Source organism: Camellia sinensis, chromosome 3 (assembly GCF_055761805.1).
Source record: "Camellia sinensis isolate YWXY chromosome 3, ASM5576180v1, whole genome shotgun sequence".
Lineage (NCBI taxonomy): Eukaryota > Viridiplantae > Streptophyta > Magnoliopsida > Ericales > Theaceae > Camellia > Camellia sinensis.
In genome coordinates, this window is record NC_138963.1 from 140973714 (window position 1) to 141001471 (window position 27758).

The 27758-nt window shown below is 37.2% G+C and overlaps 2 protein-coding genes across 2 annotated transcripts; one reads left to right on the forward strand and one right to left on the reverse strand.

Moving 5' to 3' along the window:
* The first annotated feature begins 428 nt into the window (after nucleotides 1-428).
* On the forward strand, nucleotides 429-2888 carry LOC114260649 (cytochrome P450 714C2). Its single transcript, XM_082921052.1, has 5 exons — nucleotides 429-855; nucleotides 949-1175; nucleotides 1280-1530; nucleotides 1686-2031; nucleotides 2177-2888. Exons 1-5 carry the CDS (start codon nucleotides 573-575, stop codon nucleotides 2621-2623), a joined length of 1554 nt encoding a protein of 517 aa, XP_082777178.1. The 5' UTR covers nucleotides 429-572; the 3' UTR covers nucleotides 2624-2888.
* An 18756-nt stretch (nucleotides 2889-21644) lies between these two features.
* LOC114294740 (uncharacterized) lies at nucleotides 21645-26738 on the reverse strand. Its single transcript, XM_082918446.1, has 4 exons — nucleotides 25072-26738; nucleotides 23823-24537; nucleotides 22228-22565; nucleotides 21645-21879 (listed from the first exon to the last, which is right to left on the reverse strand). Exons 1-4 carry the CDS (start codon nucleotides 26736-26738, stop codon nucleotides 21645-21647), a joined length of 2955 nt encoding a protein of 984 aa, XP_082774572.1.
* Between the last annotated feature and the right edge of the window lie 1020 nt (nucleotides 26739-27758).

A 27758-nucleotide genomic window follows, 5' to 3' on the forward strand; every position in this document is an offset into this window, starting at 1 on the left:
TGTGAAATTATGGAGGTTTGGTTCTCCTCAATTGGACGTCTTCACCCACAAAGTAAGCATTTTTTTTTTTGAGAAAAGTTAGGGATCATGAAATTTTTTTCATGAAAATGATCATGAAAGAATTATGATCATTGGATTACCTTGATTAGTGTGTGGTGCTTTATTCTAAGTGTAATCCAAAGGTCACAAACCTTTCATGATTATTTTCATGAAAGGTTTTTCATGATACCTAGCATGACTGTTTTTTTTTTTTCCTTTTTATCGCTTTTTCATATTTTTTGATACATATATTTTTTAATTTATTTCAAAAAAATGTTGGTATCATAAAACTATAATTTTTGTACATGATAAATCAGGGCGTTCATCTTGAAACAGTCAAAATGGCGGCTTTTGGTTAAAAAATGGCATCTGGTGTGGTGGACTTCTTTATTCAACGACATTAGTACAATTTCTCAACCATTAAACTATAAATATGCGAAACTAGAGAAGTAAAAAAATAAACAAACACAGAGCAAAAAGCAAAAGGGTCTATAGGAAAAAGAGAAACAAACACTGAGATTAAGTTTGAAGACATGGAATTGCTCTTCAAGTCTGCTTTTTCGGTAGCAGTGCTCTTCTTTATCAGTTTCATCCTCTATCTCTTCAATAGATTCTGGGTGAGGCCTCAGAGGCTTCGATCAAAGCTTTGTAGCCAAGGTCTGAGAGGTCCTTCACCTTCATTCCTTCTTGGCAACATTCCTGATTTCATCAAATTCCAACCCAAAGACATCAAAGCTCTTACTGAAGATGGTGAAGCCGTGCATGATTGGGCTAAATTCACCTTCCCATTATTCGAGCATTGGAGTAAACAGTATGGTATGTATTAATGAATTGCTAAAACTCATTAACTGCTCCTCTTGCTCATATAATTTCCATTTACAAATGTTGATTTGGAGTGGATTTTGACAGGTCAAAGATACCACTTTGCCTTGGGAACATATCAAGTGATGTATATTACTGATCCACATTTGGCCAAGGAAATAAGCCTCTCCACATCATTGAAGTTGGGAAAGCCTTTTTTCCTACAAAAGAATTCAGAAACCTTACTTGGTAAGGGCATACTTACCTCGGATGGGGAGTTCTGGGCTCACCAAAGAAAAACTATTGCTCCTGAGTTCTATGCTGATAAAGTCAAGGTACAAATACAAATACAATACTCACCATATATAGCTATTACAATTTGAATTGCTATGAAACTAATCTTCAAAAAAATTGATCAAATGGGAAAAATATGGTGCAGAATTTGGTGCACATAATGTTAGACTCTGCAAACAAACTAATCAACACATGGGAGACTGAAATAGAAAAACAAAGTGGGACAGCAAATATAAAGATTGATGAGGATTTGCAGAGCTTTGCTTCTATTGTCATCTCGGAAACTTTGTTTGGGCATAGCAATTCCAAAGTGATTAATGAATTGCAGTCAAGGTTCAAGCGTCTTGAAAGGGCCATGAAAACTCCAATCTTAGTGGGCGGCATTCCTGGTTTGTGGTAAGTATTTGTGTTTATGACTTAACTTCCATCCCTGCCTCGCATAAGCAAACAAGCGTGCACTAAAAAACTTGTTGAATGATTACTAGGCATTCTTTCGGTGTTTTTAAGGGTTTGATTTCCTTTAATTATTTTGAAAAATGGTTGTTATTTAGGTACGTTCCAACCAAGAGCAACATAGACAAATGGAGATTAAAAAAAGAGATACATTCACGGATCATGGGTATTGTGAGCGAGCATTCATCTAAGGTAGACGTGCTACAAACGATTGTCAATGGAGCTAAGATGAGTGCCCCGGGGCCAGCTGCAGTAGAACAACTCATAGTGGACAACTGTAAGAATGTTTACCTAGCAGGGCTTGAAAGCACAGCAAACACTGCAGCCTGGACCTTGATGTTGCTTGCAACGCATCCAGAATGGCAAAATCGTGTCCGTGCAGAGGTTTCTGAAATTTGTGGGGAAAGTTTGCCAAATGCCACAATGCTTAGCAAAATGAAAGTGGTAAGTAAGCTCATTACCTCACTAAATTATTCAGATTCAAGTTTTTGAATTAGAAATTTGTGGATAACTTTTTTAACCATGCACCATCTCTTCACTAGCAAGGTCTGTGAAAACTAATTGTATTTTCTTTTAATTTGAATTGCAGTTGACATCAGTGATTCAGGAAGCATTAAGACTCTACCCTCCAGGACCCTTTATAGCAAGAGAAACCTTAGAAGATATGAAGTTTGGAGACCTTGAAATCCCAAAAGGTGTTGGTGTTTGGGTTGCTGTGATGCCACTTCACCATGACCCTAAACTTTGGGGCCCTGATCCAAGCAAATTTAATCCAGAGAGGTTCGCTAATGGGATAGGAAGTGCTTGCAAAATTCCTCAAGCATATATTCCTTTTGGTAATGGTCCCCATATTTGTGCTGGACAATTATTTGCGATGCTGGAGATAAAGGTCGTCTTGGCTATCATTTTGTCTAAATTTTCTTTTTCCCTTGATCCAAATTATATTCACTCCCCGGTGATGGAGAATATTATCCGACCAGGACATGGAGTGAATCTTATTATGCAGAAGTTGACCAAGTGTATCATTGAGAAGTAATGAAGAACAATATCAACAACTGAATAAAAGAAATGGTGCTTGTGTGGATATATATATATATATATATATGAAATTGTTCTAGAGGGGAGGTCAATAGGAAAATTCTATTACTTCTGGTTTTCAATTATGTAATTCTAATTCTCTTTATATTTGTATTGGTTAGGGAAATGTTGTTCCCTTTTACAGTTGGTTGATTTAACTTCAATGTTCTTTACAAAGAAAGTTGTTGTACTTGAGGCTATTTAACCAAAACCGATTTCATCAATCTTTAATTCAATGTTAATCAATTATGTGACCAATTATTAAAACATATACTATATACTAATTAAATAATTATAAAAAATGATCACTACATGAACGATTCATCAATTATATAAAGTCAAAACTTTTTTGGGTCTATAGTATAACGTCAAAACATATATAACATATTGCAAGCAATGTAATACCAAAGGACTTGTCCACTATATATCAAAGGAGTTTTCTCTAAGTTCCCTCAAAACCTTCATAGCAACAATATGTTTTTCCTAGGATCGCCTTTAACCTTTATAACATCTAAATAAATCACAAATACAATATATAGGATAGGAAATGGATTGTCTCCCATTGAAAGTTCAATTGAATTAGACAGTTGAGGTCTTTTATCAGTAAAAGTTAATGAATGGAGGTTTCAAACCAGTCAGAATCTATGAAATGCTTGATCTAGTTGAATCTTTTCATTAATTCTAACCGGTAAGAGACTTTCTATTCATTAACTCTTACCAGTAAGAGATCTTAATTGTTTGATCCAGTTAAAATTTTAACTAGAGACAAGCTATTCCCTATAATATATTCTTGACTCAATCCAAAACCAACAAACACCAATACAATCTTAAGAATCACTTCAACACAAAATTTCGAACATATTAGATTTAACAATTTAAAAAGTCAAAAAGTTATTACAAAAACAATTTTAAATGAGGCCTAAGAGAAGACAATTTTTTTTTTTTATAAGAAGTGAAATGAATGATGATGCATGAAAAAGTAATAGGCTATTTAAATAAATTAAAAAAATATTAATTAATATCTATAATTTATCAACAATATTATAATGGGAATATATATATATATATATATATATGCAAACAAGTTTGCAAAATTGAAGCCATCTCTCCACATGTTATGTGTTTGTCAAAAAGCAAAGGGAAAAATTTCACTGGGATTTGTAAAAAAAAAAAAATCACAAAATAGTGTAAACTTTATAAATATTAATAATTAAAATTTTAAATTTTTCATGAATTAGTAATTATTTTCTCAAACCAGTATTGATTTGTAATTTTTCCCAAAAAAAAAAAAAAAAAAAAAAGACTTGAAAGTTGTTGTACCATATGCACCATTAGTTATGACCTTTGTGATTTTTGGCTATGAGCAATTGTTGTGTTATGAGTGATTGTGATGTTAGTTATGATATTATTTTGATTATGCCCTAAAAGCTCTTTGGTTATATTTTGTGGGCCTGTTTGATTGAGCGGATTATAGCATAAGATTGAGATTATTAATCCATGAGACTCAGATTCCCTTACTTGATTGCAATTTTTGTTATCAGGATCAGATTCCAATAGACGTTCTATTCAACAGAATTGATAAATTTTTTAATCCTACAATTAAAAATGTGTTAATCATGTGGTTTAATTTTGATAATGTCTAAAATATGATGGGATAATTTGTGATTTTTAAATATACATATTTTATATATTGTTTGATACAAAATATTATCTGTTTAAAATATATATTGTATGATATATTTGCTACAATATTTTTTAAATAGAAGTTACTGTGCTATATCTGATTTTATGAAAATATTTTGAAAAATTTATTATTCACATGTTGAAAAATCCGATTGTTCACTATTCATTTTTTTGACAAATTTGATATTGATTGGTTATCTTCTTTTGACAAAATTGATATAGCCACGTGGGTGGTGGATCATTTTTTACTAAAGTATATTTAAAATCTCTACAAAAATTTTAAAAGGAGTATATATTTTCAGATATGATATAAACATTATTAAAAAAGATTTTACTATGCATACAAATATTTTAACAAAAAAGTTACTGTGTGGTCGAATATTTTAATAGAAAAGTTACTGTACAGTTAGTGTGTACCATTTGATTTTTTTGTGAGAAGTTTGAAAATTTACTCTTAACTATTTATCGAAAGTGACCTTTGGCTATATTTTTTCACCCTCCGCTTGCAAAATTTGAAATGGAAAATTAGCCCGTTGCTCTGTGTCGGAGGCATCAAATTCAACATGAGGAGCATCTCTTCTCCAATGGATATGAGTGTCTGTTCTCTACCCCAAATGGATTATGATATATGAGGAGTATTTTGGTTGGAGAAAAATAAGTAGTAAAGAAGTGAATAAGAGAAAAACATGTGATATTAAAATATTCTCAAATATTGTATTGTACTTCATTGAGTTATATTTTCTTTGAGAAGATTTATTGAGAGTTTGAGCAAAATTGTAAAAAAGTTTTTTTTTTTTGTATCCCTTATTCATATTATTCTTGTAAAAAGAGAGTTTTTGTGAGTATTTTTTGAGATAAAATCACTTGGGTTAGGGTTGACTAGGCACTGGATTCAAAACTAGTTGAGATATTTCTATGAGTGATTTTTGAAGTAAAATTACTTGGTGAGGTGTGACTAGGCATCAGATTCTAAACTAGTTAGAGTGATCGGGATTTGTCACTTGTTGTAAAGGTTCACTAGCACCATTGAAACTGGTGGTGTAATTACTATTTGAAGAATAGTGGAGAAATTTTCGAGGAGGATATTTGGGGAGTGGACGTAGGCTTGGTGTGCCGAACCACTATAAATCACTGTGTTTGATTTTCTTTCCCTATCTCTTTTACTTTTATATTAATTATTATTGATCTATTATTTTATTTGTTGAAATTTGAATATTTTGATTATTATTTTTAATATTGTAAAATTACTTTTAGTAACCCAATTCACCCCCACATTTGGTTGCCTACTTGGGATAACAATTAGTATCAAAGTAAGGGCTCTTATTTATTTTTTTACTTAACCATCTAAGAATATATCATGTCAACCAATTTTGATGTTTATTTTGCTGAAGGTCAATTGCCCTTTAGACCACAATTGTTTGATAGCTCAAATTATACTCACAAGAAAGCAAGAATGAAAATTTTCTTTCAAGCTTCAAACTATGAGCTATGGAGAATTATAGTCAATGGTCACAAAATTCTTTCCAAGACCATCCAAGGGCGAATCTTGCCCAAGGAAGGGCACGAATGGGATAATAATGATTTGAGAAGCATTCATTATTTGAGCTGGAGCCTAGTGAATAACAACAAAGTAAAGAGTTATGAATGATGCCTAATTAAGATTCAGAAATTAGAGTTCATATCAGAAACAGATTCAGATTCACATACTTATACATATTTCATAATCAGTTATATGTGGTACATCCGTTAGCTATTAGATTAAATTGGTCATAAGACTCACATGCATAGTCGGTACCGACGACCATAAAGGTCAATATCTTGTGTACAAGCAGCTGTGGTATCGTTACCCCTAGGCGAGGGCCACATGAACATAGGCCTCGGTATTGTTAATCCCGGGCAAGGGCCACATGAACATAAGACACGGTATTGTTACCCCTAGGCGAGGGCCACGTGTATATTGGCCACGGTATTGTTACCCCAGGGCGAGGACCACGTGAACTAAGAATGCCACAAATACATTGCATAAAAATGGACATTCATTCATGATTCATAACATAGTATTTCAGAAAACAGATCATATCATTTCAGTTAGAAAATACTTATAGTCAACATATTTTTACAAAGTTGTCACTCATAGTTAGCTGCAATAGCAGAAGAATCAAAGCAGTCGGATCAACAATCTATGGCACGTGGCCTACACAAACACATAATGGATACACATTGAAACACACGATCGGAAAACACTTAACTCATTCTTTGTTTATCTTGGTGTGTTTTTAATCTAAATCTTTGTTATTGTGTCTTAATTAGGGCTTAGGAATGCCTAAGATGCAATTAGGATGCCAAAATGTAACTTGAAACAGTTAGTCAAATTTTCAAAAACAGGACAGCCCGCTCAAGGGCAACCTCTGTCGCTCGAGTGGTCTGCAAAGTCTGCAAAAGTACTGGTTTCATGATTTCTCCACTCGACGGACGCTTGACGGTTGCTCGAGTGTAAGACTGGGTAAACAGGGTCTTTGCTCGAGCGCAACTTTCCACGCTCAAGCAGTCTGCAAAAGTTTGTAAAACTTCTGCGTGCTCTCATTTTATGCTCGAGCACAACTTCTGTCGCTCGAGCGAAGGGTCAAAAACAAGAGTGGTTGCTTGAGCGCAGAACTTGATGCTTGAGCCAACCCTTAAACTCTGCAAAAGTACTGGGAGCTCGCATTCTCCGCTCAAACGTAGACTCCATTGCCCAAGCAGAGGGTGCAAATTTTGAAATTTTTAGATTGCTGAAACAAGTTAAAAATCTATTTTCAAAGCAGCAAAACACATCATTTTGGGCCAAAACGTAGTAAAACTTGGAGAAACTCATGGAACATAATGAATTACAAACCATTTCGCAAAATCAAGCCCAAAAACCTTGCCAATCGTACAAGCTAAAGTTTGAAACTTTGAAAACATAACATGCTTGTATTTTCTTGAGTTCAAACTTTCCAAATGTTGGTAAAATGAAATGTTTAGTACAAAAATATGTTGAATTCTTCAAATAGGACCAAGACATGAACATGGATGTAAGAATTCCTTGGAAACAACTTCAAAATGATATGATATATGCATGCATGTCTCAGGTTATCTTCTTAATTCTTCTTCCCTAGCTCAATTCTTCGGATTAATTATCTAACTCTATTGATTTTATGCATTAAGTGCCACAACTACACAACTAAATGAGTGAATTCCTACCTCAAGCTTTGAATTCTCAAGTGTAGAGGCCTAATCTTCCAAGTTCTCTTCAAATCCTTCACTTTTCTAGCAATTTCCCCTTAATTGAACTCAAGTCTCCTATTTTCCCTCTCTCTCACGTTTTGTTGAAGAAGATGATGATAATGAAGGTGTATGCAATATTCTAGAGTCAATTTGACCTTATATAGGCTTGGTTAGTGGACTTAATTAAGCTAGGCTTACCACTAATCAAATGGACATTATTTATTTTAATTATTTGGTTCCGAATCGAATTTCAATTAAATCTACCACAATTTTCTAAAAATTCTAAATAACACATATACCAAGCCAATTTTGTGATCAGTTGCCGATAAGGCCTTCAATTCGCATAAAGAAACAAAAACACAGACAGATCTTTCTACGACAGACAAATATAAATGCAAAAAACATATAACACATGCAATTACGGTACAATTTTCATATTAATTTCTAATTAGGCCTTCTTAATCAAAGATCATAAGCTAATCACAGGTTGGGGTTACTACAAAACCATTCTTAAATTGCTAGTTAAAGTGTGGATCATCCGCCATATTCAAAATAAAGCTTGTGCAATCAACATGTGGTCATTCCCCGATCATAGAAATGGTCAGATATCCCACAAGTTCTATTATTTACATCGGTAGACTTTGTGGGATATTAGACTTTTTCTGAAGCTATGGTGCTATAATGACTTAGCAAAAAGAAAACCAAAAACAATACTTCCAATCAGAATTCTGGCAGCACTTCGATTCAATTCGCATGACTGATCATTCTGTGCCCCATCGAAAAAAATGAACCCCACAAATTGACATGCTTGAACCATTCATCTAAATTTAAGAACCCTTGTATAGATCCCATATATTGCACATAGGAAGAAAGAGAACAAACACCCCTATGGAGGGCAGGGTTATCTTGTCCTAGCTTTGAAATGATATAGGGTTTCACTATTCAAACAAACGGCATCATACATCCTAGAATAGGGTAGCATCCTGTTTTAAGTTGGAAATTGCTAGAGTGTACTATATGCACTAGGTTAGTCTTGGTAAAAAGGGTACCTCAGCAAGACACCGATATACCTGCCCAATCCAGTGGATCAAGCGATACGTAGTGATCTTGATTCTAAGGCTTGTGCTCCCACCATGTTAGAGCCCATGTTCGTCTATGCGCCTAAAGTTGAATAGCCGTTCAAGAATAGGTGACAAAAACGGGACTTAGAAGCACCAATGCATGAAATGCAATGAACATATAATTGAAAATAAAAGTCATGTCATAGAGTTTGAGTCAAGGTTTCTTAATATCCCCAACAGAGTCACCAAAAACTGTAACATCGCCCAGTAGGTACCTGCGCGCGTTAACAGTTCGGACCCTCGATTTCTTCAATCTAGTCTCACAAGTGCAATGTGAAACGTAAATGATAGTCCAGATTTGGCACATTTTATAGAAAATCCATTTTATTACAATTTTTTTGCCAGAAATGGACTACATCACCAGATCTTAGAGTCGCCACCTAATATTTTGAAAAAATTAGGAAACCCGTGACTCGTGCCAAGGCCACTGTTCGTTGTAACCAAGGATGCTTGGCTCAGAACCTTAGGTATGAAGGGGAAAGGTCATTAATTGGGCATCCCCGCTCACCTGATCAAACGATTGGCCTCTACTAAGCCATGATACAATTTTATTAACTTTATGTGTTCGTATTCCAGTTATTAAAAAATCCTAGAATTTACTATGTGAAGCAAACAAATATACACTGTGTCATTCATTTTGGAACAATTTGATTTTATTATTTCAAAAATGTATTGAATAGTGCAATCATGCAAATCAATTTTATTCCAAATTAAATAACAAAACCTTAACCCACTGGCATGTATAGAGTTATATCAAATAACCACATAGCCACAAGGTAGGATGCTAAACATAGTAAGAAAATCACACATATGCAGAATGCTAAAGCACAAAAACTTACATACTTACTGATGTCCCACAAATAGGAACAAAAATATATTTAGGCCAAGTTTGGGTACTTCCAAAAGAGCCAAAAAGTCAAAAAGTTACTCAAAAAGTTAAAAAGTTAACACTATTCACCAAAAGTCAACAATTACGGCTGCACAACTCCCAATTCAAATTTTTCCCTACAAATCAATTTTTAGAATTTTTTATTACACATTTTTTAATAAAAAGTCAAAAAGTTAACCCAAACATCCATATTTTCAACCTCAATTTTTTAGTCCAAAAAGACAAAAAATACACTTTTTTAGTTTTCCCAAACTTGACCTTAGTAAACATATGCATGATCCTATATACAAGATTCTAATGCAATTCACTCATGAAATGCAACCAAAGATCCGACTTCTATTATATGACACATGAATCATCTCAAGACATGAGGTAGTGCACAAAATCACATAATAATCGATTAAACCCACAGATGCAAATTTAGTTGAATCTTAAGGCACGAAACATGGATGCGAAGCATGGATATGATGGCAAGCATATATGCTACATATGTATAGATATGGAAAGCAAATAAAAGAATGAGATAGAAAGAAGCGGGAGTGGGGAATTATTACAACGCTTTGAATATTACAAATTCGAATAAGGGAAAGAAAGGAATAAAAATATTACAACAAAATTAAATCCTCACAAACTCACTCTAATTAATAAATAAACAAAAACATAAGCTTTAGGGGGCTTCGGAAACCATTGGAGACTGTTATCCTCGACGTCCGAGGCACTGCTGGGTTCTATCCAAGATAAAGTGGATGGCTGGCCAAAAGATGAGATGGCTGGCCAAAAAATTAGCTGGCCAACCAATGGTTGGGCCAAAAATTCTGTTTTGCTTCAAATACCAGAAAAACAGAAAGAAAATATACAAGTGGCTCAATTAACCACTTCCAGTTAGCTTACAATAGGTTTATAACCTGAAATTGAAGCAAGAAAAACAATATAAGAAAGAAAATGCAAGAAAGTAAAAGAAAATGAAAAGTGTGCAAAATTTACCTTTCAAGAAAAGATTTGGTTTCTAAACTTCCTTTTGATCATCCTCAAGTTTAGGAAGTGCATTCTTAATTCTTAGTTTGAATTCAAAATTTTTATTCGAATGGTGTTTTGGGGTTGTTCAATAGTACTAGAGGGGGGGGGGAGAGATATACAACTCTCTATTTTTCTCTCTTTTCAACAACACTCACTTTCTCTTGATCAAGGTTACTTGAATATAGCTATATCAGAATTTTTGGGATGGTTTTGGATATATAGAACTTGGTATATTAGTGTATGGAACTGTTTTGGCTCAAAGCTTAAGGCTTTTCTCTTTTTCTCTCTATCTCTCTCCTTTCTCTTAATTCATTCCTCTCTCTATTCAATTCATTCCTCTGATCCTCCATTATAGACAATGATGGAAGGCAAAGTCAAGAAGGTATGAGACAAGGATGATAGGGTGACAAAGGTGGTTGTATTGGATGCTCTGTTTTGGGAAGAACACAATCACCTTTTTGACAATGGAGGCCAAAGGAGGATAATGAAGAGGGTGGGTATGTACCTCGTGTATGAATGTATCAACAAAAGATTTGAAATGGCATGACCCACACACTTTCAACAAGAATTCTGCCGAAACTGCTCTACTCTTGGGCAAATTAGCTGGCTAAAAAACCTTAGCCAGCTAGCCAATTTCTTGGTTAGTCGGCCAACCAATTAGCTAGTCGGCCGGCCAAAAAAGTTGGTCACAGCTAACTATATTGCATGAAATAGGATTTTTAGACAGAATTATCATCCTTTCCTCCTATTTTCACATTGCTCTTTGCTCGATTTTCTCATAAAAAGTTTCATTTTGAATTTTAAAGGTGAGACTTGGAACACTACGAAAATATTCAGAACAAAGCGCAGAAAGAAGGTTTCGGAAGAGAGTTTTGAAGGAGACTTAAACATTTGGGCCAAAACAAGCTTAGGGTTGGAGATGAAATGCAAATTCCATATTTCTTACTAAGAATTATGCGAGAAACACATTCTTATTTTCATCATCAGGTAATCAAAAGAAATCGCCTAAGTCTTAGGGCCGGTTAAAATGGGGTGTCTGCAATTTGCGGTAGTTAACAAAATATATATCCAAATGATTTGGTTCAATTCCAAACAGTTTTGCAACTATAAACCACAGACCTAACTATGAAGTATGTGGTTCACCTATTGTAAGAACCAAGACCAAACCGTACAGTGAGAAAACCAAAACAATCTAAGCGGTTTGGTCTAGATCGGACCAGTTGGCAATTTTTTTAGTTTTTTGCTTAACTCTTGCAAGTTTGAGCAATATGCCAATTTTTGTCACAGACAAAGCATGCAATGTATATTTTTTATTTTGTGGAGGTGGTGGACCTTAGTTCTTATATGAATTATTCCATTTATTGTAAGGTTTACCATATTTCTTCATATTCTTTTTATAAGGCTTCAAATAAGCATTCTTGAAATTCTAACCTTTGTGTAAGTTATTATATGCTGACACAAAATTTACTTTTGTGATGGAATTGGCATTACCCTCTTGTGTTGTCAATGATATTGGCCTCTAGCCTCCTCATCTACACAAATTTGAGTGATTAGCTCCTTTAAGGAAGTCTTCTTTTATTTGTGGTGCATGGCCTTTTGGAATTCTCTCCAAGATGGCGTTAACTTGTCAACAAGTCTTGCAACTACCAAGTTGTTGCAAATCTTGATGCCTTCAATTCTCACTTCTGCAACATTCATTTGAAAATCTTGAGCTTGTTCTACAACTTATTTTCCATCTACTATTTGGAAGTGAAAAAATTGGCTAGCTTCATACTTCTTCGCTCTTGCCTTTTTAGTGTCATACTTAGTCTGTTAGGCTTTCTAATTTTTCTTTATAGAAATGCAAGTGATGTCATAGTAATTATAAAATTGATCAACAAGGTATTTCAACAGATAAAAACAATATTTGTACAAATCTGTATTGTATGTTGCCACTTTTGCTTAATGTGCCTCGTATTCTTCATCATTCATCTCTTCGGTAGGAATTTTGTTTGGTTTCTTCTCAATAAGAACATATACAACTTTCATAAGGCTTAGCAAAAAAAATAACTTTTCCTTTCCACCTCTTGAAATGAACTCCACTAAACTTAAAAGGCTTGCTGAGATGTCCAACTCCGTCATTGATTTTTTATGGTACGTGCTCCATGTTTGATCTTCTTAAAATGGTTTGTGAAAATACCAGAAAAAATAGTACTGTATTAAGAAAAATATAAAGAGAATGAGATATAACCAAATTAGGCTGAGGCATGGGTATCTCGTTTTCTATAAGGGGTGTAATGCCCTGGAAGAACCTCCCTAACCCTATTCACCGGTCATTCCACATTACCACACAAGCAATTAATAGAAGAAATAGTAACAAGGAAATCTCATACATTACATTTCTTTCTCTTTGAACTATTCCCCAACTTATAATATCTTCTTATTGCATCCCATGCAAAACAAAACAGTTCAAAAAGAAAGAAACATAAACAACAAATTAAGTCGAAGTGGACTTCCTTTCACAATATTTCTCTTACTACATTTACATACAAGTCCACTTTTAATTACATTTGTCCTAACCAAAACTCAGCAAAACATCAAAGACAAGACATCAAGCTCCAAAAGAGTCAATTCTTATGAATGCCATCATTAAGTGGTTGCTTCGTCTTTGTTTCTTGAAATTGTTAGCTTTTGGGGTGAGCATAATAGGTGATGAATTTAACAAATTATATAATCAATTGAATAACCCATGATCATGCCATGCAATATTTAAAACATGTAAAGGAAATAACATATAAGTGTCTATGTAAGTGAAGATATATGTGCAATGCAAGAAATTTGTTCCATCTCTTCCATATTTTCCATGGGCGGTAAATGTACTATGACTTTCCAAGTAAGTGCCGAAAAATTTGGAATACATACTTAGATATAGATTTTGTATACTGAAAATAGTCCCACATTTGTCGACTCCAGAATGGTCGGTCGATGGGTACCCAAAAACATTTTTGTTCTTTCGCATTTGTCGGCTCCAGAAACAGCGGGGTCGTAGGCACCCAAAACCATTTTTTTCCATATTTGCTTGCTCCAGAAATGACCGGCTCGTGGACACCCAAAAACATCCAATAATATGCGCAGACAGAGTAATTGGGCACCATGACTCCCCGCGCGGGAACCAATTACATTACATAACTCAAAAACCAACCCAACTCACTACCTGGACTCATAGACCATTTACTCATTTTCATCATTCAGCAAGCCATTCATCATGATGTCCAAAGAGGAATGTAGAACGCATATAATGCATGGATTTATAAATCTCCAATTTTCCCTACAATGACTTTGATTCTTAACAATTCGCAATTTTTCATATCAATAATAGAGAAAAGTTTAAAATCTTACATTTCAACCTTAAGGTTAAGTAATTACATTCAATTTCATATTTTTGAGACCAATTGAGCAAAACCTTGTTTTTTTAACAAATCTCAAAATTAGGGTTTTTGGAAGAATTGGGGTTTTCCTCTCTTAGAAAGATTTGAAGGTTAGTTTACACCATCAACAACCAATATCATCATAAATAACCAAAATCGTGAGGTATTATCCCCTTATTTCCAAATCATTTACCAACAACACATTCTATGCATATATATATATATATATACATATATATATAGATATATAAATATATACATAGATATATGTATATACAAGATGAATAACTATGAAATTACCACATAAGTCGTTCAAATTGAAGATATAATGAAGATATAATGAATTAAATACACCCCTACCTCAAAATTGGAAGCTAGGGTTGAGAAGCACATTTGAATTGTTGCTGAGCTCACGAAACAATAAGTAAAATGGTCGGTCTAAGCCTCCTTTCAACTTTTCTTGAAAGATTTTGGGTGGATTTTGGGTGGAGATTAGAGAAATCTAAGGTTTATGGACTAGGGTTTTCGAAAAATAGGGTTTGAGAGAGAGTAGAGATAAAACAGTGGAAAGAAAATGAGTAAGGATCGACTTTTAAAATCTGCTGTCCCGATAGGCCGTTTGATCACAACTTCCTACGCTCGAGCGGACAACACAAATATGAAGGGATCACTCGAGCGACACTTCTACTGCTCGAGCGAAAAAAAAAGGCCCAGAAGTTTTGCAGAGCTATAATGAAATTACTGGGAGCATGAATTCTATGCTTGAAATGACAACTTCATCGCTCGAGCAGTCGCAGCTGCAAACTGGCAAACTACTGGGAGCTGAAGATCTATGCTTGACCGAAAAAAATGGTGCTCAAGCCGTCTAAAAAACCCAAGTGTCACAGCCTACTGTCCTTAAAGAATTTCACCCCCGAAATTTTGGTAATCCCTGTCAAAAGCAACTCTAACAATTCCAAAGAAGACAATTACTACTCTTGTAATATCTCTAATCATCATAACATTATCACAACACCATAATTTAATTCATCAATAACTACAACTCATGAACTTTTCAGAATTACAACACATGACATCACCAAATGGTTCATTCACATTATATTGACCACATTACAAATATTAGCATCATAAGTCAATGAAATTACACATTTCTAAACAACTCAGGGTATCTTTCTCGGACCTCAACTTCTTTTTCCCAAGCGGCTTCTTCTACTCCGTGATGGTGCCATAATACTTTGACTCGGGGAATAGTTTTGCCCCTTAATACTTGCTCTCAGGAGTCTAGGATCTTTATGGGTTTTCCTTATAAGAAACATGTTCATCTACCTCCAAGTTCTTCCAGTCTAGAACATGAGCAGGATCTGGCTCATATTTGTGGAGCATTGAGATATGGAACACGTCATGTATCCCGAATAGCTGTGGAGGTAAAGCAAGGCGATAGATAACCTTTCTTACTCGGTCAATGATATCAAAGGGACCGATAAATCTAGGCGACAACTTCCCACTTTGGCCAAATCTTATGAAACCTTTTCTAGGAGATATCTTGAAAAATACATGGTCACCTACGTCAAAAGACAAAGGTCGTCTCCTGCTATCGGCATAACTCTTTTGCTGGCTTTGCGTTGTGACTAACCTCCTCCGAATGAGAGCTATCTTTTTTGTGGCCTCACGAACTAAATTTGGACCAAGCATGGGCGAATCTCCTACTTCGGTCCAACACACAGGGGATCTACATGGCATCCATACAAAGCCTCGAAAGGTGTCATTCCAATACTAGCTTGATAGCTATTGTTATATGCAAACTTAACTAGTGGTAAATATTTCTCCTACGACCCCTTGAAATCTAGTACACATGCTCTCAACATATCTTCTAGAGTTTGGATTGTGTGCTCAGACTCGTCGTTTGTTTAAGAATGGTAAGATGTACTAAAAGGCAATTGAGTTCCCATGATGGTTTGCAAGCTTTGCCACAACCGTGCGGTGAAGCAAGGAGCCCTGTCCAAGACAATACTTACCAAAACTCCATGAAGGCGTATAATCTCCTTAGCATAAAGTTCTGCTAGGTAGTCAACTGAATCATCAATACACATTGCAAGAAAATGTGCTGGCTTGGTCAATCGATCTACTATGACCCAAACAGTGTCATTACCTTTTTGAGTTCTAGGGAGACCTGTCCATTGTTATGTGCTCCCATTTCCAATCTGTTACAGGTAAGGGTTGCAACAACCTGGCTAGCCTTTGATGCTCCACTTTGACTTGTTGACAAGTGTAGACACCCCATTTTTGACCGTCCTCAAGACTTGGACGTCATCGTTTGAACACTCGATGATCATCAATGCTCGTGTTCGTTTTGAGTTTCTGAAGGTCTCAGCTGTGCGCCTTGCGTTGGAGCCTCTCAACTTGTCTGCTTTGTGCTTGGTTGTGGACCAAGAGCTTGTGGTTTTGTTTTTGAGGGAAGGGGGTGGCCTTTTGGCCATCCCTCTAACCCATCGGCTAGGCCCTCTGCCCATCGGCCATTCCTTCTTTCCATCGGCCATTAGTGGTGGCTGGTCGGCACCTTTGATGGCTGGTCAGCACCTTTATTGGCCAATCGGCCATGTTTGTTGGCCTAGGCCTTTTAGTTGCTTTTGTAGATATTTTGTTGCTAGCTGTACCAGCTAGTGAGCACAGAACTCATCCTCCATACACGTGTATGAAGGAATTGTAACAAGCCTCAAGCTTGTTCAACAAGCTTGAGACTTGGATTTCTATAAAAAGGAAGGTCCCTCTCCCTTTCCAGAGGTTCTAAAAAATTTGCATTAGATCAAATATATCTCTCTCTCTTAAGAACTCTCTCTCTCTATATATATATTGCTTGAAAGTGAGTGTTCTTCACACATTTTTCCTACAACCCTTAGCCAAACCTCTTGACCTTGGAGCTGAGATTCTATAGGACTTGTTTTAGCATCCTAAGGTTAGTTTTGGCTCAGAAAAGCTGCTGGCTTTGCTGTTCTTCAAGGGTGAGTCCCATATCTTTTTTTAAGCTTTGTTTTGCTTAAGTACTTGGCCATTCTTGCATGCTTCTCTTGGCTTAGCTTTCAACTGTAAAAAGCTTCATTTTTAAGTATTAAGAATGGTTGTTCAAGGCTTTGTTTGAGTTAGGGGTGGTTTACCCCCTTTGGTGGCTTGTTATGCTTTGTTTTGTGCCACCTCTTTAGGCCTTTGAGATCACCTTCTCTTGGCCTTTTAACCACTGAATTCCAGAGGAATTTCAGTGGTGGAAAGTGTGTTTTGAGGCTCCAAATAGGTGGGGGTGGTCCCCTCATTTGTATCTTGTTTGCTTGTGTTGATTGCTCATCAAAGTAGCATGCTTTTCTACCTCATTGAGGCTCTATCTTAGCATGTTTTTGTGACTTTTCTAACATGTTATAACTCTGTTTTGGGTTGGTTTGGTTACTTCTCACATGCTCCTTGCACTTGTAGTGCAATTCCACTCACTAGCCTAACATGCATCATGCTTTGGACCATCATTCTAGCATGTTTTTGGCTCCACTCCAGCAAGCTTTTACTCATGTTGCTTAAGTTCTGTTTTGTGTGGTCTTGATCATTTGGACCTTGCTTTGCATAGCCATAGTTCAATCTTGCTCATTAGCTTTGTGTTTTGAATCCACTAGCATGCATTGCTTGGGCTATTTGAATGATTTAGCATCATTTGATATATGATTTCAGAGCATGTTTAACTACCATGCCCTCACATCTTTCACTCTTTCAATGCTTTTGGAAGGTTGTGCTTTATGCCTTAAACATGAGCCAATATGCATGCCATCTTGTCTAAGCATTTGGGCTACCATATCAGTGTAATTTTGGTGTTATTTTGCCATGATACAACTCTGTTTTTGGCTAGTTTGGCCACTTGTGGTTTGCATCTTGCACATGTAGAGCAAATTTCACTTACTAGCCTTGCATGCTTGTTGTTTTAGCTCATTATCCTAACATGTGTTGGTTCTACTACAACATGTTTTTGGCCTTGATTTGACATGCTCTAAGACTATTTTGGGTTGTCTTGGCCATATGGTTCATGTATTGCATAGCTGTAGTGCAATGGGCTTGACTAACCTTGTGTTTTGATGCCTCTAGCATGCTTTGTTTGAGATGTTTGCTTGCCATGACATCATTTAACATGCTATTTCAGAGCATATTGCATTGTCATGTTCTCACTTCTTTCACTCTTTGAGTGCTTTTAAGAGTTGTGCCTTTGTGCCTCGTTTATGGGCCAATGCGTATGCATGCTTGTCTAGGCTTTTGAGCTCCCATCTCAGCATGTTTTGGTCTTTGTTTTGACCTATTTGAGCTTTGTCTATGGTTGGCTCAATCATTTGTGCCATGAATTGCATGCCTCTTATGTAGTTCCTTTTAGTAGCCTTGTGCCTTAGGGCCTCTTGCATGCTATACTTGTGTGTTTATTTGATTTGGCATCATTTAACACTTGATTTCAGAGTATATAGAATTGCCATATCCTCATGCATGTCACTCTTTGGTTGTGTTTGAGAGTTGACCCTTATGCCTTGTATGTGAGCTATTGCATGAGCATCACCATCTTGCCTTCCATGCCATCATTTCAGAGCATTTTGGCCTTTGTCTTGGCATGCATGAGGTCTATTTGGGGTTGGTTTGGTCCATGGAGTATTGCATTAAGTAGCCCTTGTGTTGTATCCTTCACTAGCTTTCATGCTTTAGGACTCTAACTTGACATGCTCATGTTGTTTGCATGTTGTTTGGAATGTTGTTGCATTGCATTGTGTTTGGGTTGAACGTTAATCCAAACTTGAGAAACGAGGGACATTTCATACATGAAGTGATGAAACGTGCCTCATTTCTCGGTCGCTGACCCTCTTAATCATGCATGATAGAGGTTAAGGCCCTTATGTGTTATTTGTGCATTCATCGACATTGAATTGTGCAAACTTGGCTTCTCGGCCATCGTGCATTGCGATGCTCGGTTGGTGGCCCGAGAGTCGAGTACCGCACTCCCTTGAGCTTGAGAAATGATAGGGAGAGTGGTTGTGCGCACACACCTTACAAATACACTGCCATGCCTCTGCTTGTGCTCTGTTGCAACAAAAGGAGAAATTGTAGGAAGCAGTGGCCGACCGGCCATTAAAGCTGCCGACCGGCCACCAAGTCTACCGATCGGCTACCAAAAATAGCCGATGACCATAAACTCTGGCCGATGGCCATCCCTCTTGGCCGACCATTCCTCAGAATGTTCATAAGGTGGATTAGAAGCATTTTGGAAGTTGGAACAATTTTCAGAAATCCAAAAGAGTGCAAACAGAGGCATCATGAGGCACGGTAGTGGATTTTCGAGCGAAGCCGACCGAGCATGCATTTCTTCCTTGCCCGCGAGGCCATTTCATTACTTATGATCAGCTTGTGTAAACTAGTCATTTGATTTGTTTTGTAATAATTAATTAGCTTAGCGTAGCTAGTTAGTTGATTTATTCGGACCCTCGGCCGAGAGGGCAAATGTTGTAATAAGTGTGCGTATGTGTGATACATGTCTTCCAACCCCACGTCTTTCTCCCTTTTACTTAACTGCTTTCGATGGTTAGTTTTTTAGGGTATATTTCAATTAGCATCCTTATGCTTCGCATGCATGCATCATTCATTCATATTGCATGCACCGGGCATCATACAAACTACATTGTATTTCAATACCTATTTGAATACATGTTATCAAGTTGCATTCATATGCCATTCTAGATAGCCGAGCCTATCTTAGTTGCATTTTGCATGTATTGCATTAGGCATTCTTGACATAGCTAGAATCATACATGATTTCTAACTAGCTTCTGTTTTGGCTCGGAGTACACTGTGAGTATTTATGCTTTAGCATCCTTGCATGTGTGTAAGTGACTTCCATGATAGCATGCTTTCCATGAGGCTAACTGCTTAAGTGATTAACTGCATGAATGCCTGTGGATGAAGGCTTTATTGCTTGAATTGGAACAATTCATCAAATGTGCGTTTTAAGCCCACTTGAGGTGGCAAATCATCATGTTTTCTAAGCCCACTTGAGGGTGGCAAATCCGCGTCTTAGCCTACTTGCGAGTAGCACTTTCAAACCATTTTCAAACAAACAAACATGAGTTGTTTTGTTCCAAATTGAGCGATCGAGTCTATATTTGTATGCTGTGCGCATCACATAGTAAGTTAGCCAATAAACCAGAATAAGAACACATGTGTTTTCAAAACAACATATCATGTTTAGTAGAGGCCGATCAGCGGGGGTGCTCATTTCAGGACCTTTCCCTCTCGTACCCAAGTTCCCGAGCCGAGGCAACTTTGGTGATGACAGACACGTGGCCTTAGGCACGAGTCAGGGTTTTCTAAATTTCCCAAAACAAAATATTTAGGTGGCGACTCTGAAATCTGGCAAAGCAGTCCATGTTTGGCGCTTTTTTATTCAAAATTGATTTTTCAAAAACAATTGCCGGATTTGGACTCTTTGGTGATTTATCAGTCTTACATTGCACTTTGTGAGATTAGATTTAGAACCATGACAGGAGTCCGAACTGTAGTAACTAGAACTACAATTCACGCCCTCGCGCGTGAAGCAGAGTTTCGGGCAGTCTACAACAAGTTAGGCATTTAGACACAAATTGGGCCACATCTTTCTTCATCAAATTGACGACTCAAGTCATGGTACATTTTTGTACCTCTAGGATGAACATCAAAGCGAGAGTAATGGAAGTCTCATAATACGTCATCTCTACAAGATTGTGGGACAAATAAGCAACCTACATACTGCACACTTGAGTCAGAATGTACCCTTAAACCCCTTTCCTCTTTTCATTGTAAGATTTTCTCTTTAATAGCCTCCACTTCTGGATCATTTTGTTGCGCTTCTAAGACTCGGGTAATTAAAGTTGCCTGGGCTAAAATTGAAAATGAGGTAGCTTGACTAGGTGGTTTGCCAAGTCATACATCAAATTCATGTAGGTCACGCAATATCTTCCACTCCCTTATGGCAAGGCTAGCAACTACACTCATAGACTTTCTACTCAAGGCATCGGCAACTACATTTTCCTTTCCCAGGTGGTAATGAAATTCAAAGTCATAGTCGTCCATATACTTCATCCACCTCATTTTTCACAAGTTTAAATCTTTTTGAGAAAATAAATACTTGAGGCTCTTATGATAAGAAAATACATTAAATTTGTCTCCATAAAAGTAGTGTCCTCAAAGTTTCAAGGTGAAAATGACTGTGGCCAACTCAAGATCGTGAGTGGGGTAATTTCTTTCATGAGTTTTTAGTTGACGAGAACTGTAAGCTACTACCTTGCCCTCTTGGGTCAAAATGCATCCCAATCCCTCTTTTGAGGCATCACAATATACAATATAACCTCTCCCTCTTTCTAGGATGATTAGCATAGGTACAAAAGTTACTCTAGCTTTTAACTCAAGAAAAGATCTCTCACATGCATCATTCCAAACAAATTTCACCCCCTTTTCTGGTTAATTTGGTCAAAGGCACCGCTAGAGTGGAAAAATCCTTTACAAAACACCTATAATACCCAGCGAGACCCAAGAAGCTATGAATTTCAAAAACATTTCTAGGTCGTTCCCACTTCTGCACTACTTCAACTTTGAAGAATCTACAGTAACTCCCTCTGTCGAGACCACATGACCCACCAACTTCACTTCTGAGAGCCAAATCTCACACTTCTTATATTTGGCATACAACCGATGTTCTCTAAGGAGTTGTAAGACAATATGAAGATATTTCGAGTGCTTCTCTTCAGAAGGCGAATAAATAAGAATATCATCTACAAAAACTACCACGACCTTATCAAGATAATCTTGGAAGACTCTATTCATTAAGTCCATGAAAGTAGCAGGAGCATTGGTCAAGCCAAATAGCATCACAAGAAATTCATAATGACCATATTAGGTACGGAAAGCTATCTTAGGAATGTTCTCCTCATTCACCGGTAACTGATGGTAACCCAATCTTAAATCTATCTTTGAGAGACACCGAGAACACTTAAGTTGGTCAAAAAGGTTGTCTATTTGGGGTAAAGTGTATCTGTTCTTGATTGTGACCCTATTGAGCTTACGATAGTCAATGCACGGCCGTAATGAACTATCTTTCTTCTTAGTGAAGAGGGTCGGTGCTCCCTATAACGAGGTGCTAAGGTGTATAAAACCCTTGTCTAACAATTCTTGTAACTGCTCCTTCAAGACAAGCAGTTCCGCTGGAGCAAATCTATATGGCGACATTGAGATAGGTGTTGTTCCCAGCACTAAATCTATAGAAAATTTTACCTCATGATGGAGCGGTAGCTCGGTGAGGTCCTCAGGAAAAATGTCTGGATACTCGCAAACTACCTCAGGAAACATCTCCCGAACCACAGTATCCTCATCATCTATGATGAATGCAAGAAGAAAACTTAGCTTAGCTCGAACTCGCGAGTCATACAATGGTGACAACCCTCCATTAGTTCTATCCCCCAGGAAATAAGGCGGTACATACCATAACCCTTTCATAGTAGCAATCTATAATAGCGTGGCAAGAGGATAGCTAGTCCATACCAAGAATGCCATCGAAACCTGACATCTCTAATAGCACAAGGTTAAAAGGAATTTGACGGTTAGCTACCTTAATTATACACCCACGACATCCCCATTCCAAAATAGCTTGACCCCTAAGTGGTGACTTAACCATAAGTGAAGATTCTAATCGTTCTACCTTTAGGCCCAATGTGGATGCAAATGCAAATGCTATAAATGAATGCAATGCCCCGGTATTTATCAATACATTGGACCATGAGTTATAAACAAGATAGGTACCTTTCAATCCCAATGGTCTGGATGACTGTTTAGGAGTAGTAACAGCATAGACTCGCCCTTGGGGTCTTTGATTGCCCCGAACACCTCTTGAAGTATTGAGCAGTTGTGTGGACTGTGCTAATGTGGCTCCTTGCACTACCCTCGAAGTTTTCCCAGACTGAACTGACTGATAGTTTTTCCTCTGACCTTCACTTGTTTGATAACCCCCAGAATTTTGAGACCTCGAAGTACTCCACACTCTAACCAATCGTGGACAAGATCTCTTCTTATGCCCCGACTGCCCGCAATGGTAACACGCAGGCAGTTGGCCCCTCCCTTAGGCTTGGCTTTGAGAACGGGTTGGTTGTTAATGACTCGGATTCTATTTGCATTTGGATGCCTTGTGACCTTGCTCGCCATATCTAAAATAAGTAACCCGATAGGGGCCGCCCTTCCTGAACTTCTCATAGAAACTGACCCCGATGATTTGGTTTGTTGGGGTGCAGACTAAGAAGATGAAGAAAATGAACCTCTAGATCTCTTAGAAGATCCCGTATCATCCTTAGATTCAACGAAATTGGGCCTCTTGTGCTTCTATCTTGCTTCTTTAGCCTCAAGCATAATCTCCACATGAGTCGTAGCCTTCACCAATCTATCACACTCCTGGTACATATTTTTTTTTTTTTGATCAACAAATAAAAGAAATTTTATTGATAAAAAAGAAATACAAAAAAAGACTTGGCACAAATGCATCATAGTTCTAAAATACATCCCAACTATGTTGGCACCTATTAAAGAACCCAATCATGTGCAGGCACAAGCCAAAAAAGGCTGATGAGCACTCAACCAGAAGAGATACAAAGAAAAAGATAAACAAAATACAGGACATCATTATGAGATCCTAGCTCTGTAGCCTTTGATGCCATGTAAACAAAATAAAAAGTCATGAATTGAGAGTTCTGGTAGGCTGAACGATTGCTTTACCCAAAACGCCACCTTGATCTTAATGGTTTCCACCAAGTCCACCCAATTAGGTTCCTTGGAATTGAACACCTTATCATTCCTAGCAATCCATATGGTCCAGAGAATTGCCAAAGGCAAGGCTTCCCAAATAACTCTTCCCAGATACTGCCTTTTTTGATCAAACCACCAAACTAGCAACTCTTGGATAGAGCCAGGAGAGACCCACAAAATGCCCCACCAATTGACAATAGCAGACCAAATCCTCCAGGAATAATAGCAGTGAACTAGCAAATGAACTGTTGATTCATCTACATTACCACAAAATGCACAATGGTTGGGAGTGTGGATTATATGGTGTCTAAGAAGGAGATTTGCAATAGCAATTCGATCCCACCACACCAACCATCCGAAAGCTTTTATCTTCGGAGGTGCAACTGTCTTCCATAAATTCATGATAGGAAAGAATGACACCTGAAGAGAGATCTCAAATAAATCATAAAGAGACTTAACAGTGAAAATACCTGATGAAAGGGGAGTCCAGATCAGTTTATCCTCCACAGAATCTCTGCTTCTTTGGATCTGCTGCAACCTTCCAAGCAAATCATGGTGTAAGTCCTCTTCCCAAGCTCTCAGTGGTCTCCTGTATAAAATATTCCATTGCAACTGAGTGCCCAAATTCTGATGAGTCAAACATTGATGAACAAAGTAGTCCTTGTCAGTTGCAAGTGTAAAAAGTCTGGGATATAGGGAGGACAAAGGTGAATTAAAAAGCCATCCATCAGTCCAGAATTTAATCATTTTACCATTACCCAATATGAATTGGAGGTTATCAATTAATAATTTATGAACTCTAGAATTACATCTTTCTAAATCCAAAATGGACTTTCATACAACTGAGCAATTCCTGAAAGTTGAGGAACTTGGCAGCCAGATGCTAGTGCTTAAATTGTTTTTAGCACATAAAAATTTCTTCCAAAGAGAGTCAGTTTCCTTAGAAAACCTCCACCACCATTTGCAAAGAAGGGACTCATTGTTGTCCCTAGATTTCCTAAACCCAAGACCACCAAACTTTTTACTCAAAGAGCAGGCCTCCCAGCTGACCAAATGAAGTTTTTTCTTCTCTTCACTATCCCCCCAAAGAAAGGATCTTTGGAACTTGTCAATGGTGTTTGCCACTGTGGAGGGAATTTTAAAGAGAGACATATAATAAAGAGGAAGAGAGGATAAGACTGATTTAACTAAAGTAATTCTACCTCCTAAAGAGAGGTACCTTCTCTTCCAAGATGATAATCTTTTTTTGACCTTCTTAATTATGGGTTCCCATGTTGCAGCCCTCTTAGGATTAGCTCCTAAAGGCATACCAAGATACTTGATTGGAAGTTTACCCACTGAACAATTTAAATACTTAGCTACTTGAGATGTGAAATCAACATTGGTGCCAACTCCACATAACACAGATTTCTGAAAATTGATTTTCAACCCAGATATTAATTGAAAACAAGAAAGCACTCTTCTTAGATTAATAATCTCGTCCCAATCTGGGTAACAGAATATAAGAGTGTCATCAGCAAACTGCAAGTGTGTTAGATTCAAACCAACATTGCCAATATCAGCCCCTTTAATGAGACTCAAATTTTTGGCTTTCTTCATAAGAATGTTGAATCCCTCGACAACAAGATTGAAGAGAAAAAGAGAAAGAGGGTCACCTTGTCGTAATCCTCTATGTGGGGAGAATTCTTGAGTGGGGGATCCATTGACCAAAACAGAGATATGTGATGATGATATGCATTCAGCGATCCATGAGACCCATTTCTCTCCAAATCCAAACATTTGAAGCAAGTGAAGAAGGAAATTCCAATTGACACTGTCAAAGGCTTTCTTAAAATCTAGCTTTAAAAGGATTCCACCCCTAGAGTTGTGCTTCCAAAGATCTACTACTTCATTAGCTATAAGAATTCCATCTAAGATTTGCCTGCCCTTGACGAAGGCAGATTGGGATTCATTAACCAGTTTAGGCAAAACAGATTTTAGTCTCATAGATAGAATTTTAGCAAGAATTTTATAAATACAGCCAATTAGACTGATGGGTCGATAATCTGACAGGGATGATGGATTTGGAGATTTTGGAATCAAGGTAATAAATGAAGAGTTTATACCTTTAGAGAGTTTGCTGTTGAGATGAAACTCCTTGATGAATAAGCAGATATCCTCCTTAATAATTGGCCAGCTCTTTTTAATAAACTTCATATTGAAACCATCTGGCCTTGGTGCTTTGTTCCCATCACACTCTCTGACTGCTTCCCAGATTTTTGCCTCTGAGAAAGGCAATTCCAGCCGCCGAGCATCATCAATTGATAGTTTGCGTTCAAAAGAGCCTAAAAATTTTGGTCTTGAGGGCCATCTTTCTGAAAAAAAATTATGGAAGTGCATTTTGACTCCCATTCTAATCTGTTCTGGATCTTCAACAGTGGATCCATTTAAGTTTAAGCTCACAAAAGAGTTCTTCCTCTGCCTTGAACTAGCCACCATATGGAAAAATTTGGAATTTTTATCCCCCTCCTTGAACCAAATTTGTCTTGATTTTTGCAACCAGGTGATCTCAATCAATCTCAAAGTCTTCCAATATTCAGACTTAAGTGTTCTTTTGATTTGCAAGTCATTATTGGACAATGTGTTTCTTTCTTGTAAAAGATCCAAAGAATGCAATTGCTCCTCAATCAGAGAGAGCTTATCGTTTAAGTTGCCAAATTCCTCTTTGTTCCACTGCTTGAGAGAAGCTTTAACCTCCTTAAGTTTCAGTGAGACTTTATAACCAGCCCAACCTTGTACAGCATATCTGGACCAAGCCTCCTTAACAACCCTTAAGAAATTAGGGTGAGATGCCCAAGCATTAAGGAACCTGAAGGGTTTTGGCCCCCAATCCCTATCATCCTCCATGAGAAGTATTGGACAGTGATAAGATAAAGTCCTTTGGAGTCCCCACTGATTGAGCTTAAACTTGTCTAGCCAATGTGGATATAGAAGGAACCTGTCAATCCTACTCCATCTATCTGCTCCTGATTATTAGACCAGGTGAAGGATCTACCTAGGAGAGGTAGATCTCTTAATCCCATAGAGGATATGAAATCTTTGAATTGTTTCATGCTAGCTGATAATCTTAAGCATCCATTTCTTTCCCCAATTTCAACAATTTCATTGAAGTCCTCCCCAATACACCATGGCAGATCACAACTAGATTTAAGATTTAATAACTCCTCCCACAATAGATTTCTTTCAATAGCATCATTTGGGGCATATACATTAACTAAAACACACTCAAAAGTAGAGTAGATAGTACATTTTAAGAGGATGAAATAAGACCCTTTAATGCAATCTGAAACTGAGAATGTGGTTTTGTCCCATACACAAAGAATACCTCCTGAAGAGCCCAAAGCATTAACTGCAGCAAAACCTGGATTTGGATTTGGCCAGATTGAGTTGATTAGTTGAGAATTGATGACTGATTTCTTAGTTTCTTGTAAAAAAAAGATGGTGACTTTCCTCTGAGAAATCAATCTTCTTATTCCTCTCCTCTTCTCTCTTTTCCCCAAACCTCTAATATTCCATGAGATTAGCTTCATAGATAAACTGATGGCATTTCCTTGAGTGGATAGAGTGGGATGGAATCAACCCCTGCTGTGCCCTGATTCAAGGCCACAAATAACATTTGCACCCTGAATTTCCTTAATCTTGCTAACAACCTCATCATCATGTTCATCACTATGGAGATCAAGCAATTTCCCAATTTTCCACACTGCTTCAGCTTCATTGAGTAAAATACGATTACGGTTTGCAATTGCATCGGAAGATAAAGATAGGGATAGAGCCGCAGCTGCTGATCGAAGTGTTACTGACTTTCCTCCCTTCTTTCTGCCACCTCTTCGAAGCTTATCACCAGCAGCAAAATTCCCTAAAACC